Here is a 13,341-nt window from a genome sequence, read left to right on the forward strand (position 1 = left end):
GCGATTCTCACTGCTATTTGGGGCTCTCTAGTGGGTTTCCATTGCACTTGGACTGGCAGTCGACGTTTGGCAGTTTGGCGGGCGGTTGGTTTGCTGCACATTTCGCATAGGTGTGCTATAATCAATCTTTTTGGCCAGCGGAAATTGTATAATAATTACGGAAAAAAACTGACCTGCACTCAATTTGAATTTGTGTCAGTGCTAGAAAGAAAAAATGCTGCAGTGGCAGAAACCAACTTCTAGCAAACGATTTGGCAGCAGCCCTCCAACACGAACCATTCCTCATCATTCCTCAGCCAAGTGAAGTGCATAGCATGGCTTTGGCAGCGGCCCCAACTGCAGGTCCTTCGCATGGCGGCTTGGCACTGACCGTGAATTCGGCCGGTGGCTATGAGGGCACCAATCAATACGAGGAGAACGCGGAGCACCTGCGCCAACTGTTCAGCCAGAGCAAACTGGTGTCCTTTAGCATTGCCCACATCGCGTGCTCCGCGGGCAGCAGCAGCGGCGACAACTACATGTCCGTGGTGAAGCGTGTAACCATCACCCAGGTTCCAGCGGCAGGAAAGGATCAGGATCCGGAGCTGGCTGGCAGTGAAATCGGTAAAATAGTTTATAAACACTGGGCGCCATTGATTTTTTTTCAATACCCTGCAATCTAGTTTGAATTAGAGGTAGTACTTTTTGTTTGCTTGAACTTTTTGGAAAATGTGGTTTCACATGGATATTTAGTGAACGCTGAGACGTTGTTGAAATATTATGTGTACTTGTAGTTATTAAGTAAAACGTACGAATAATATAGAGTATAATCAAGTTCAAACCTTAATTGCAGCGATATTAGCTCAAATGTTTGCCCGCTGAGCGGCGGCGTCGAGTGGGTTGACCTTGTTACGCGCATTCTAAATGCATTGCACCCATACACCCAGGCGTATACGTAATATAGATTTGCTAAAGGTCAGCACGCACACTCACACACTCGCAAGCTCGCGGTAGAGAGAGAGAGAGAGAGCGAACAAGAGTCGCCACTTCGCTCTCACGCACGCAAGGCCAGCGCAATTCATTCATAAATAACAATTTTAGCTGGCGACGTAAACAAAAGTCAGCTGTTCGCCCCAGCCGCTCTCGCAGTTTGTTTTGCTCGGAATTTCCTCCACCCTACACCCCCTCTCTTGCAGAAAACGATGTTCAGATAACACATCTCTTTGATGATTTTATACATGAATCCTTGTGGAAAGAACGCTGAATTATTTAGCTTATCAATTGAAAATGTAACTTTTTTCTGCTTAGTCACGGTCATTGTGAAGCGGCAGATTGCGAGCCTTTCGCGCCGCCAGCTCTACCGGTGCGAGGAGGCCTTCAGCAACGAGATCAACGCCTACCGGCATTTGGCGCCCCTGTTGGCAGCCCACAGTCGCCACCAGCTGTTCCCCGTGTGCCACATTGCGGAGAGTCAGGATCGGCGGGATCCGGAAGGTGGCGAGCCCATCATTGTGCTTCAGGACCTCAAAGCGTTGGGTTTTCGCATGAAGGATCGTCTGGCGGGCTTGGAACTGAGCGACTGTCTGCTAGTGATGAAGGTAAGTGAGTGAAAGAATGTACACATAGTCTGCAAGCCATAGTTATTTAGTGTCAACTATTTGCAGAAACTTGCACAATTCCATGCTGCCTCGCTAGCCGCTCAAGAACTGGAGTCCTCTTCATTCACCCATCATGCTGAGCATCTGCAAGAGATTGTCTACTGCGATGAGGCGACGGACTTTTATGCCACCATTCTGGACACTTCCGTGCAGCAGGCACTGGAAAGTCTAGACGGCGCCAATGCAGACGACTGCTTGACCACGCCCATTCGCTTGCTCAAGGAACTGCGTTCCAATCTGTTTGCAAAACTAAAGCACGAGATTAATGCCACTGCGGCGGCTCCAAACAGTGTGATCTGCCATGGTGACCTTTGGGTTAACAACATTATGTTCCGTTCTGAGCCAGAGGAGGTGATCTTCTTTGACCTGCAGGCCATGCGCAAGTCGTCGCCTGTATTTGACATTCTCCACTTCATTTACACCAGCACGAGAAGGCCACTGAGGGATGTGCACACGGACACCCTGCTGGCCGCCTACTCGGTGGCTCTGGGTGAGGAACTACGCCACCAGCTGGAGGATACAACCGCTGCGGAAAGGCTAGAAGAGCTATGTGAAGCATTCTCATTGCAGCGTCTCAGTTCGGATTATGTGCGTCAGGTGCACTATGGACTGGCCATCGGCATGTGGATCCTACCAGCTGTTACCTTCGATCCGAATAATATACCCAATCTGGATGTGATGAGTGAGCAGAATCTCACGGGCAAGGAGATCAAGTGCACGCAGACGCTCACTTCCGAGTACCATATGCGCATTCGGGAGTTGGTGATGGAATTCTACGAACTCGGCTATCTCCACATGCAAAAGGAAACGATATAAGAGTATTCATAGTAATGTAGTAATAGATGTAACTTATTAACTTTAGTGTTCGCAAGAAATAGACGCTAGATTTGCCCTCGAGAAACTATAGCTCTCTCTTAAAGGTTCCTTTATTACCGAATAGTTGATCAATTTGTAACTTACAAAAGTTTCGTAGAAAAAACAAATCTGGCGGGGGTAAAAGCCAAAACAAATAACTTATAAAAGACAACGGACATACCGCATCGTGGACATGGATCTGAAGGCTTTATAAGTGCAACATGGATGCGTGGAATTCCAGAAGAGTGCGTCGTAGTGGCTAGTATCAGTTTCACTTGTTTCCGCCACCGCCCCATCCAAGGAATCCCTTGACAAAGCCGGTAATGGATGGTCCTTTCTTGCCGGGCGATTCCAGTTTGTCCTCCAGCGAGGGTAACTCCACGTAGTTCATGGCCAGGTCGAAGAAAAGCGGTTTGCAGGGTATGGGTTCCATGTCAGGGGTGAGCTTGAACACGTTGGGTGTCTTGGTGTGCAGTGACTGATCCTCCTTGTAGAGCGACAAACGCTCATACAAAGGTTTTGTGGTCTTCTGCGACTTGGTGGTGGTTCCGGCCTCCTCGCTGTTGTCTTCCTCCAGCACACTGTATGCATGGGCGGAGAACTTGCAACCGTCAATGGCGGACACGACCTTTTTGAGTTCCTCCTCCAGCTGAAACTCCGGACTTGTCTTGCCTTTCAGCGCCTCGGTGGCGTAGTTAGATGCGCGTTCGTACAACGCCACGGCTTCCTTCCATTTCTTCATGTCAATGAGTGTGAGCGCAATGTAGTAGCAGCGGAAGGCCTTGAAGGTGATGGCCAGGTTTTCCACCTCGCTCTGGTACTTGGCGTCGTCCTCCAAGCCAGAAATCTGCTGCATTTCGGTCACGTTCTGCAGGATGATCTCGTACAGACGGGCCAAATCCTGGGGTCGGACGCGTTTTCCGTCGCCCACATTTTGCTGGGACTGCTGGTTGGGATCATCGAAGTTGAGCTTAGCCTGATGAGGAGAAATGGATGAGTAAGTCTACAAAATAACAATATTTTTACAAGCCTACCTGCTCCACTAGGCAAAGATTACGCTGTAGCGTACGGCTATGGCGAATATAGCTTAAATACGCTAGAAGATATTGCACGCCGGATACGGTCTGTCCTGTGGTTAACGAACGCAGCTTGGGATCCTGCTTGATTTCGTCGCGAACGGCTTGGATGGCATCCTTGCAGTCCATCAAAATGCGTTCAATCAATTCTATCTTCGCATCCTGCTTGGTGGTCTTGGCCAGCGACTTGTCCAACTCCTGGGCACTGAGCAGGAACAAACGCACCTTCTCCGGACGCACGGTGACCTTGCGACCGCGCCAGTCGATCGTCTGCAGGCCCTCGCTGCTCTCCGTCTTCGTCTGGCTGACCAGTACATCAAGATTCTCAAGCACTCCCTGAGCGCGCAGCTCCAGGATCTCGTCGATCTTGCCGCCACTGGCACCACCGCTGATGTTGTATGCGCAATAGCGCAGATTGGGCGTAAATTCATTAACCTTGGCGCGGTAAAGCTCCTGCTCATCTTCGGGCAGTGCCTTGCCCAAGTTTTCGTACACCACCTGGGCGCGCTTTAGGTGCTCGCCAGCGGTTTTCCATAGCTGCAACTCAAAATGCAAGGTTCCGTGCATCCAAGCAACATAGGCCTCGCACTCTAGTTTAGTGCGCGCATCGAAAGCCTCCGTCTAAAAGAAAATCATGAATTAGGATCAATATATATAAACTATAACAGTGGAGCTGCAGCTTACATTACACAACTCCTGGAGTTGAAGGGCATAAAAGCAGGCCCTGCGCAGCTTGTTGACCAGATGGAAACGCTTTCGCGGCTCCGTATTGGACTCCTGCTTGAGCTGCATGGCATACGCCCAGGCCCGTTCGGCGCTAATCAATGGGATGTGGATGAAACGCTCGTCCGCCTTCTTGCCGGTCAACTGGCCAATGGTAACATCGCGTCTCTTGAAGTGCCGCTTGTCGCCTTGGGGATATTTCAGGGCTTTCCTCAATCGACGGATGCGGCGGGTGCAGTATCCGCGGTACCTCTGGAAATCGCCGTGACGTAGGCCGTGCTGCTGCTGGGCATCCTTAATCTGGTGCAGAACTGCAGCGAGAGTGAAAGTTCAGGCCATTAGCATACAGACTTTTAGGTTAAAGGGTGCTGGTCGTCTGGGCCACCTGGAAGTGGGATGGAGCCGACTGGGCCACTTACTCTCAACCGTAAAGATCTTGGGCGGCTCTGCTGCCACCGGAGCACTCTCCGTCTTCTCCTGAACGTCTCCAGTATTCGGATTATCCTCTTGGACGACCATTTTCTTAGCAGTCCACACAAATCAACGACGTGTAAAAATTAGTGATGGCAAGCCCATTGGATTGTGAAAAACACTATATTATCGGTATTATTGTGAACGGTTCACATGCGATATATATTTATAAAAATATATATATATGTATATATCTTTAAGATACGTATTCAGTCAGGAAATTGCATGTTTAGGATTAGTATTTTCATAATTGATTTGTATGTCAATAAACTATACAAAACCATATTACAAAAAAATTTCGAAAACATTGGTACACAAACAAGATGCATTAAAATGTATATGATTTGGTTCAGAAATTTCCAGAATATAAAGTTTTCATAAATTTAAGAAATGAAAATATATGCACGTATGTATGGAAGAGCGTGTTATTTATAAGTATTTTCGGAGTCTAGATTGTGACATACACAAAAGTATCTCCTAAAAACATTAAATAATTATAAGCAAACATTACAAAGGCAAGCCCACATTTTGTTATCGATAGCTTCAATTGCCCATTCCTATTCGTTGTAGTGTTGAGAAACTCATCAAAGGTCCCCCCTTTTGAAACTTGTTGGCTGACACGCAAGAGCGTGCCTTCTGTCTGTTTTACAACAATTTCGGCCTAGTTTGCAGGTAAATTCCAAATATTTTAACCCACTGTCAACGTGAAGTTGAAGACCAACGCCTGACGTATGAGGGACAATAGAAATTTTCGCTGCAAACCCCTTGTTTTGGAAACGCTTTGAGGTTATACTTTCACTCACAGGCAAACGCAGGCACCTCACCCCCGCTCTTCATTCCTGAATCGGTGCACCAGATTTGTTTTGACGGTCGGGGATGGTGATTTGCAACGTTGACAGTGGAGTGATTTCCATATAGGTGGCTGATTAGAGTAGAGCGAAACCAATACTGATTAATTTTGTTCATTTAAAAACTATCAACAGCATGTCGCGCAGAAAGGAGAACGAGGAGGTGGATAAGCAGACGCGTATTGCCATCGTCAGCGATGACAAGTGCAAACCCAAGCGGTGTCGGCAGGAGTGCAAGAAGACCTGCCCGGTGGTGCGCATGGGCAAGCTGTGCATCGAGGTGACGCCCACGTCCAAGATAGCCTCGTTGTCCGAGGAGCTTTGCATCGGTTGCGGTATCTGCGTCAAGGTGAGTGTGCTTGGCTGCAACTGCTGTAATAGACGGATTAACTCGTGCTCTCCATTCCCCAGAAATGCCCCTTTGAGGCCATCACAATCATCAATTTGCCCAGCAATCTGGAGAAGCACACAACGCATCGATACAGCAAGAACTCCTTCAAGCTGCATCGTCTGCCCATTCCGCGTCCCGGTGAGGTGCTCGGTCTTGTGGGACAGAACGGTATTGGCAAGTCGACCGCTTTGAAGATTCTCGCGGGCAAGCAAAAACCGAATCTGGGGAAGTACGCCAATCCGCCCGACTGGACGGAGATCCTTAGCTACTTCCGCGGCTCTGAGCTGCAGAACTACTTCACCAAGATCTTGGAGGACAACCTGAAGGCGCTCGTCAAGCCGCAGTATGTGGATCAGATCCCCAAGGCGGTACGCGGCGCTGTGGGCGATCTTTTGGATAAGAAGGACGAGAGGGATCTGCAGACCAAGATCTGTGAAATGTTGGATCTATCGCACATCCGCGATCGTGAGATCGCTCAGCTTTCTGGTGGAGAATTGCAGCGTTTTGCCATCGCCATGGTGTGCATACAGAATGCAGACATCTTCATGTTCGACGAGCCGTCCTCGTATTTGGATGTTAAGCAGCGTCTGAACGCTGCCTTGACCATTCGATCACTCCTGCATCCCACTAAGTAAGTTGAACAATTTTGTGGCATTGCTTTAATTAATGACATGGTTCTATTCAGGTTTATTATCGTGGTGGAGCACGATCTGTCTGTGCTGGATTACTTATCTGATTTTATTTGCTGCCTTTATGGAGTTCCTGGTTGCTACGGTGTGGTCACTATGCCTTTCTCTGTGCGTGAAGGCATCAATATTTTCCTCGACGGCTTTGTGCCCACCGAAAACATGCGATTCCGCACTGAATCACTTACTTTCAAAGTATCTGAGTCCGCTACGGAGGAGGAGATCAAGCGCATGAACCACTACGTGTATCCCGCCATGGTCAAGACCCTCGGCAAGTTCGAACTGACGGTGGAAAAGGGTCATTTTAGCGACTCCGAGATCCTGGTGCTTCTGGGCGAGAACGGTACAGGAAAGACGACGTTCATTCGCATGCTGGCTGGTAACCTCCAACCCGATGGCGAGGTGGAACTGCCCATGCTCAATATCTCGTACAAGCCGCAGAAGATTTCCCCGAAATTCCAGAACCATGTGCGCCATTTATTGCACGATAAGATTCGTGACGCCTACGTGCATCCTCAGTTTATTGCCGACGTTATGAAGCCCATGAAAATTGAGGAAATCATGGACCAGGAGGTGCAGAACCTCTCCGGTGGTGAGTTGCAGCGTGTGGCCTTGGTTCTGTGTCTTGGAAAGCCAGCTGATGTCTACCTCATCGACGAACCCTCCGCCTACTTGGACTCAGAACAGCGTCTGGTGGCCGCCAAGGTTATCAAACGGTATGTTTTATCTAGACTGTAAATCTACACACAAATATTGACGTTTTCTTGTTTTAGCTACATTCTGCACGCAAAGAAAACTGGATTTGTGGTGGAGCACGATTTCATCATGGCCACCTACCTCGCCGATCGTGTCATCGTGATTGAGGGCCAGCCTTCAGTGAAGACGACAGCCTTTTCGCCGCAGTCGCTGCTGAATGGCATGAACCGCTTCCTGGAACTGCTTGGTATTACCTTCCGTCGCGATCCCAACAACTTCAGGCCCCGCATCAACAAGAACAACTCGGTCAAGGACACAGAACAGAAACGCTCGGGCCAATTCTTCTTCTTGGAGGACGAAGCTTGTAACTAAGACAGGTTCACGGACAACTTCGATTGGACAGCTCGTTTCCCTATGTTCTCCTCAGCTTTCCTTCGTTCATTTCGCATTCTTTGGTTGAAAAACACATTTGCTTTCAAATTATTTTGTTATTGTTGTCGAGGATTGCGTACAATCGAAAATTGGGGATTAATTGTACTTGATTAAAGTGAGTTTTATATACGTTTTTACAGCGAAATAAATAGAGAACCGAAACAACAAAATGTTGTTCTAAGTGAGTCTAGCAAAAATAAACAAATTTTCTTTGTACAAAACTGCATTTGGGAGTTTTTTTTTCTCATGTGTCATTTGAAATTGAAAACAGTTGATATCTGCAAATTAACACGTATTTATTGCACTTAAGCGATAATTACTCAAAATACGCACAATACAAATGTAAATATGAATATAAATTACATACAAATTTTTGTTATTCCAATTCGATCACAATTCGAAATAAACACACAATGGATAACAACTACAAACATTTATAAGTATATAATTTACAATATTTGTTTTTTGAATACACCAACGCATGCACAGCATATTTTTAATGTAAACGCTTTTGAAGCTTTAAATTTATGCGATTTAATCAAATTTACATACAAATTTTTTCGAAAAAGGCAAATCTTTTGAGTTTATAATACTTAATTTGATCCGTGGCTTGTGGCCACTAAATAACTGACAAAAGTAAGTACTATAAATAGGTAATTTCGGAGACTTATGCGCTAAAAATTTCATAAAAGTAAATGCGTCAAAAATTGACCGAAATATTTGATAGTTGCATTGTGCAGATTCGAATCCTAATCGGAGTCTGAGAGTAGAGAGCGTTTTACAAGGAGAGTTTTCAAGTTACAGCAGTTCCTTTTGAAGATTTCTTTTTTATATTAATTACGTTGCAGAACTTATTCAATAGAAGTATTGTTAGTAAAAATGGACACACGTATGCCTAAAATTGAGTGTTGAGTTGATCCAAAAGCAGATCCTATGGTTTATCCAATAATTTAATTACCTTGTTTATTTTCGTTTTCCTTCAGCATAATTTCTTGTAAATGGAACTTTTAGTGACTTAACATTAGTTTTGCTATGTGCTTAAATAATTGTCGAAATCTTGCAACAGAACGTATCAAAAATAAGTGTATATCATGCAGGAGATTAAAAGATAGAGAACATCTGAGGTAGCCGACTATGTATCGTTTCCACTTTTCATGAGGGTGGACACTTCCTGGCCGAGCTCCAAGGCTTGTTTACGCAGTTTGAGGGCCTAAAAGGTACATGACATCAGTTTGCTATTCGCTGGCTATAGTTAAATGGACTAACCTGAGTTCTAAGTTCCTTCTCGCGGGTGACAAGTTCCTGGATTTGGGACATGACTGTGGCTGAGCTACGTTGATCTATCACCCACCGCAAATAGAGATCTAAAATGCAGGCTTAATAAGCACAAGTTTAAATATTACGTTTTTAAACATACCACTCCACAGCTCTAAGCTTATGGGCGCCACCGATGGCCATATCACATTGGCATTGGGCTCGTAAAGCGGATTCAAGAGTGTCTGAAGGACATCAGGCCGGTTTAAATAAGACCACAGGCTCGTCGTTCTGGTGTGCACGTTCAGCTCGTTCCGCTCTCGCTCTGAATCGCACAGGAACGTTCCGTACTGCGAAAAGTGGCTGTGCTCGAATAGAAGGATCAGCAGTTGAGTGCTGAACTCAAAGCTGCAGGGAAACTGCGTGTACAGCTGATAAATGCAATCCAGAAAGAGGGCGAAGGTGGCACCAGATGTCTTATTGCGTGTCTGATTTGGTGTATAGCATGAGAAGCGGTGACGGGAGGCGAACGGATGTCCCGCCTGGATCCACTCGCGCTCTATCAAAGCCTGTAGTCTGGAAAGGAAATACGACATGAATATTTCGATCATGACAATTATAAGATTATGACTTACCCCCTTACAGTCCGGCAGTCGGGATTAAGGATGATCTGCACCAGTGAGGTGACAATAAGCGTGGAATCCAATCCCTTAGCACCGTGTACCAGCACTGGACTTCCCTCCTGATCCAGGCATTGCGCGACCACACAAGAGGCGTTCAGCGAGTTCAGTACGAGACTCAGCCAGCCGCTGCTTTCCAGTCGCGATAGCCACTTGTCCGTACTGCACCCCAAATCGTTGCAAGCCTCAATCAGTCGAGCAAAACTGTCCAAGATGGAGGCGGGCGAACTGACGTTTCCAATTGAACGATTTACCTTCTTCCACTGCGAGTAGTGCAGGTCAGTTTCCGTATTCGACTTGCCCTTACCCCAGGTGTCCACGATGAACCCCTTTCGACTGCGACCCAGCACCAGATTTAGGATTGCCTCGTCAGCTCGACAGCGCTTGATGCCCTGAATGGACTGCGGCTGGGAGCTCCGCATCAGCGTGGCCTGCAAATATGATTCATTTAATTTAATACAATTCGCTGGTGTAGTTGCAGTGACTTACGCCATTTTCATGCCTGTAACTGAGCACGGGAAAGCGACCGCCATCCCGGAACGCAGCAGAGAGCACTATCTGCTCGTCCGTAATTGCTTTAGGTACAATTAGCGTGGCGCCATATGTGGCACAAACGCTGAAGTCTCTGTTGACGTTGGTGATGCGCCACTCGCAGGAGGCCTGGGGACCTTGAAGCGCTCCACCTCCCACGCCACCAGCACCACCACCCGCAAGGGCGTCTATCGCAAAGCCATTTTGCAGAGGGTGGGGAATGCCGGCGCCCACAGTCAACGTTGATGTCGAAGTTGATGGCATGCAAATTGTTATGTTGGCCACATTCGGCGAGGACCCACCGCCCATGCCCACCCCGCTTATCAGTTTGGCGAACTCCAGCTCGGGCCTGTCGTTTGGATGGGGAGGTTAATTGAATTGTAGCCAATTTGCCAGTGATGGAGAAGGCAAGTACCCACCTAAACATCGTGTAGCCGTCCTCTAGGATCGAGTACATGGGCCGGTAGAAAAATGGATACAGTAGTTCGGTGTTCTGAATGGCACTGAGAGCCTCCAGCGATGCCGCCACGTTGAAGAACTCCTTGCCGCACTTAATCTCCAACGAAATGATGCGCAGGTCCTTGCACTTCAGGGTGATAAGCCCACCGACCACGACGTTCTGCGACAAACTAGGCTTCTTCTCCACACAGTCGATGTTCTTGTGCAGCAACTGAAAGGGAGAAGGAGGGTGAGCATGATGAATTTCCAATTCAATTATTAGCGCTCCATTGAAGCCGAAGCACATCGGATTAGGGGAGCCGGTCTCAACCCACTTACCCATAGCTCCTGGCTGGTTTCCTGGCGGGCGCTGAGCAGCAAATGGTGCCCGGTGATGCACAGTGTGCCAACTGTTGCACCCGACGCCCCCGCATTCGATGGGTCGTGCAGCAGGACTCCGTCCAGCTTGGGGGTCTTTATGAGGTCGGCGAATTCCATGGCGTCGCCCACGGCGGGGTGTCCGATTTGATTTGGCCCCGACTAATTAACTTTTTGCATTTTGCCCCGGCTATCTCCTGTTGCCACTTGATTGCCTCTGTCGACGCCGCCTTCCACCTCCGCCCTTCTTCGCCACGGTTATCCCGCCTTTCGAGTCCCCTTTTTTGAACCCACAGCAGTGCGTACGTCACCGGCTCTGGCGGGGATTGGCCGTATTTTCGGCACCGCTGGTCTGCAGCTAACAATGAAACTGGCTTCGGGCTGTCAAAACTTTGCTTCCACGCCCCCGCTTACGGCACAGATTGCATTTCTTTCTTTCTTTTCGATTCCGTTTCCGTCCGACTGTTCTGTTTTGTGCTTTGCGCCAGTGTGCCCGTCGCTTGCTGGGCCCTAAAGCTCAGCTGGGCTAGGCACTACCACACTGCGTTTCGGCTATGCACCGTTATTGCCATTTTCGAAAGAACTACTTAATTTTCAGTTTTTTATACATTAATATATATGTTTACATATTTAGTCGAATAGTTTTTAATTAAGGATGAACTTTTGCATTTCTTTACGTATCCTATTAAACTATATTGGCAAAACATTTAGTAAATACAATGAATAAAATGAGTAACTTCGTTTATAAACTAACAGAATGTTCCTTATGGTTTACAAAACTATTTAAACAAATTTTGGTTACCTGTCTTTTGTACGCACATAAACAAAAGAAATAATAAATATAGGCAATTCTGAGACGTGAATCCCTTTGCACATCTGCAAATTCATAAATATGCAATTTAACAACCAAAAATAAATCTATGTTGCATACTGGTTGCATGTCACACGCACATGCGGTCCTTTAATCCAAGTAAAAGTAAGAAAAGATTATGATAGATTCAAGTATGGCTAAATTAAGTTTTACATATGGTACACAGACAGCGATGCCGATCCAAGGTGGTCCGGGCCAGAAGAAACGTCAAATACTCTTTGGAATGCGCTGCAGCAGACGGTGGCGCGGTGGCAAGGTGACTTAGTAAATGGAGTATCCTCCAGCTTAAACGACTCCCGTCGGACGCACATTGGTTGGCGGCGGGGCGCCACTGGGCCTTGTCATGATGTCCACGGCATTCTTGAAGAGCTGCGTTTTCACAAAGTCTGTGGCGGCGGAATTCAGATCCTTGCTGGCGCCATAGTTACACTTGACGTAGCCGTACAGATTGGCGGCATTCAGCGCAATGGCGATCATCACCAGCAGCAGCCATTTGAACCTTAGGCTAAATAGGGCAAACAGGAAGAAGAGGCTCCAGAAGACGGGACAGAGTATGAGTCCCAGCCAGAAGATGCGCTGCTCGTTCTTGTTGACCCGGCTCTGATAGGATTCAGACTGCGTTTCATTATCAAGGGCAACCTAGTTAGCTTATCTCGTGACTCACGTTCTTGGACTCAAACACCCAGTGCGATACGCCATCGTCGTCGACATAGTTCCACCAGCGGAGACCGACCAGCAATCTTCCCGAGATGTTCTTCACCGTCCAGAAGTCGGCGGACAGGAAGAGCACCACAAAAACGAAGCTGGTGATGAAGGAGTCGCTGAACCAGCCACAAAACATATAGATCACGATGGCGGCCCCCCTGAAGAACAGGTGGAAGAAGGTGACGTACGGGTGCCTGTGGAGTACACGCGTTGGGTGGGGGTTAGTGGAATTGATCAACAAACACGATGGTTCTGCCTACGTGTATTTCTGGCCCGCGCGACTGGGATCCCGCATGTCGTCCTCCTCGCCGAAGGGTATCGTGTCATCGTCGAGCAGCGGCACCTGTGTAACACGTATGTGAAATTAGTTAAGCTTGCCTAGATTGAAAATGGGAGTTTTTCGTGGAAAACCTCGGGTCGTATTGTCAGAATGGCACCCCAATAAAGCTGGTTGTTAGGTGTTAGTGCGGCATACATACATTTCTTACCGTAGCGGAGGCCATGCTTGTGTTGGGCGTGACGTTTAATTCCTAGTTGGGTGCAATTTTAATGGATTTTCTAGCTTTTTCAAGGATTTTAATGCATTTTCTTTGCCTGGGACGTTTTTGTTGTTTCTGCCTGCGTAGCCTTCTATCGTTATCGCACTAAGTCGATAGCTCCCAGGGCTGA

At 47.5% G+C, this 13,341-nt stretch overlaps 5 protein-coding genes across 8 annotated transcripts; 2 read left to right on the forward strand and 3 right to left on the reverse strand.

The window, feature by feature from the left end:
• The first annotated feature begins 95 nt into the window (after positions 1–95).
• On the forward strand, positions 96–2,534 carry LOC120450580. The gene is made up of 3 exons (XM_039633699.2): positions 96–603; positions 1,288–1,577; positions 1,644–2,534. The coding sequence occupies exons 1-3, from the start codon at positions 315–317 to the stop codon at positions 2,451–2,453; spliced, it is 1,389 nt and encodes a 462-aa protein (XP_039489633.1). The 5' UTR covers positions 96–314; the 3' UTR covers positions 2,454–2,534.
• Positions 2,524–4,870, reverse strand: LOC120450579 (signal recognition particle subunit SRP68). The gene is made up of 4 exons (XM_039633697.1): positions 4,711–4,870; positions 4,253–4,602; positions 3,527–4,189; positions 2,524–3,468 (listed from the first exon to the last, which is right to left on the reverse strand). The coding sequence occupies exons 1-4, from the start codon at positions 4,808–4,810 to the stop codon at positions 2,764–2,766; spliced, it is 1,818 nt and encodes a 605-aa protein (XP_039489631.1). The 5' UTR covers positions 4,811–4,870; the 3' UTR covers positions 2,524–2,763.
• A 417-nt stretch (positions 4,871–5,287) lies between these two features.
• LOC120450578 (protein Pixie) lies at positions 5,288–8,041 on the forward strand. Its single transcript, XM_039633696.2, has 5 exons — positions 5,288–5,434; positions 5,746–5,959; positions 6,022–6,632; positions 6,687–7,403; positions 7,461–8,041. Exons 2-5 carry the CDS (start codon positions 5,747–5,749, stop codon positions 7,753–7,755), a joined length of 1,836 nt encoding a protein of 611 aa, XP_039489630.1. The 5' UTR covers positions 5,288–5,434; position 5,746; the 3' UTR covers positions 7,756–8,041.
• Positions 8,042–8,333: 292 nt separating this feature from the next.
• LOC120450577 (myotubularin-related protein 9) lies at positions 8,334–11,593 on the reverse strand. Its single transcript, XM_039633695.1, has 7 exons — positions 11,058–11,593; positions 10,700–10,950; positions 10,239–10,629; positions 9,705–10,180; positions 9,233–9,645; positions 9,082–9,179; positions 8,334–9,025 (listed from the first exon to the last, which is right to left on the reverse strand). The coding sequence occupies exons 1-7, from the start codon at positions 11,214–11,216 to the stop codon at positions 8,948–8,950; spliced, it is 1,866 nt and encodes a 621-aa protein (XP_039489629.1). The 5' UTR covers positions 11,217–11,593; the 3' UTR covers positions 8,334–8,947.
• A 431-nt stretch (positions 11,594–12,024) lies between these two features.
• LOC120450318 (uncharacterized Golgi apparatus membrane protein-like protein CG5021) lies at positions 12,025–13,319 on the reverse strand. Of its 4 annotated transcripts, none has more exons than XM_039633275.2 (4): positions 13,161–13,319; positions 12,933–13,015; positions 12,632–12,866; positions 12,025–12,567 (listed from the first exon to the last, which is right to left on the reverse strand). In XM_039633275.2, exons 1-4 carry the CDS (start codon positions 13,173–13,175, stop codon positions 12,253–12,255), a joined length of 648 nt encoding a protein of 215 aa, XP_039489209.1. In that variant the 5' UTR covers positions 13,176–13,319; the 3' UTR covers positions 12,025–12,252. The 4 variants fall into 4 exon arrangements, with proteins under 4 accessions (XP_039489209.1, XP_039489207.1, XP_039489208.1 ...); XM_039633273.2 differs by having other exon boundaries at positions 12,025–12,582; XM_039633274.2 differs by having other exon boundaries at positions 13,152–13,312.
• Between the last annotated feature and the right edge of the window lie 22 nt (positions 13,320–13,341).

The sequence above is a fragment of the Drosophila santomea genome, chromosome 3L, assembly GCF_016746245.2.
Source record: "Drosophila santomea strain STO CAGO 1482 chromosome 3L, Prin_Dsan_1.1, whole genome shotgun sequence".
In the NCBI taxonomy this organism is placed as follows: Eukaryota; Metazoa; Arthropoda; class Insecta; order Diptera; family Drosophilidae; genus Drosophila; species Drosophila santomea.

Bases quoted from the DNA above. Each gene is read 5' to 3' on its own strand.
- LOC120450580 (XM_039633699.2), top strand. From the start codon at position 315: ATGGCTTTGGCAGCGGCCCCAACTGCAGGTCCTTCGCATGGCGGCTTG. The intron at 604-1,287 runs GTAAAATAGTTT...TTTTCTGCTTAG, and splicing joins GCTGGCTGGCAGTGAAATCG to TCACGGTCATTGTGAAGCGG. The intron at 1,578-1,643 runs GTAAGTGAGTGA...AACTATTTGCAG, and splicing joins ACTGTCTGCTAGTGATGAAG to AAACTTGCACAATTCCATGC.
- LOC120450579 (XM_039633697.1), bottom strand. From the start codon at position 4,810: ATGGTCGTCCAAGAGGATAATCCGAATACTGGAGACGTTCAGGAGAAG. The intron at 4,603-4,710 runs GTAAGTGGCCCA...CTCTCGCTGCAG, and splicing joins CAAGATCTTTACGGTTGAGA to TTCTGCACCAGATTAAGGAT. The intron at 4,190-4,252 runs GTAAGCTGCAGC...ATTTTCTTTTAG, and splicing joins AACTCCAGGAGTTGTGTAAT to ACGGAGGCTTTCGATGCGCG.
- LOC120450578 (XM_039633696.2), top strand. From the start codon at position 5,747: ATGTCGCGCAGAAAGGAGAACGAGGAGGTGGATAAGCAGACGCGTATT. The intron at 6,633-6,686 runs GTAAGTTGAACA...GGTTCTATTCAG, and splicing joins TCACTCCTGCATCCCACTAA to GTTTATTATCGTGGTGGAGC. The intron at 7,404-7,460 runs GTATGTTTTATC...TTCTTGTTTTAG, and splicing joins GCCGCCAAGGTTATCAAACG to CTACATTCTGCACGCAAAGA.
- LOC120450577 (XM_039633695.1), bottom strand. From the start codon at position 11,216: ATGGAATTCGCCGACCTCATAAAGACCCCCAAGCTGGACGGAGTCCTG. The intron at 10,951-11,057 runs GTAAGTGGGTTG...TCTCCCTTTCAG, and splicing joins AAACCAGCCAGGAGCTATGG to TTGCTGCACAAGAACATCGA. The intron at 10,630-10,699 runs GTGGGTACTTGC...TCCAAACGACAG, and splicing joins GACGGCTACACGATGTTTAG to GCCCGAGCTGGAGTTCGCCA.
- LOC120450318 (XM_039633272.2), bottom strand. From the start codon at position 13,175: ATGGCCTCCGCTACGGTAAGAAAT. The intron at 13,016-13,151 runs GTATGTATGCCG...CGTGTTACACAG, and splicing joins CCTCCGCTACGGTAAGAAAT to GTGCCGCTGCTCGACGATGA. The intron at 12,867-12,932 runs GTAGGCAGAACC...TGTACTCCACAG, and splicing joins CGCGCGGGCCAGAAATACAC to GCACCCGTACGTCACCTTCT.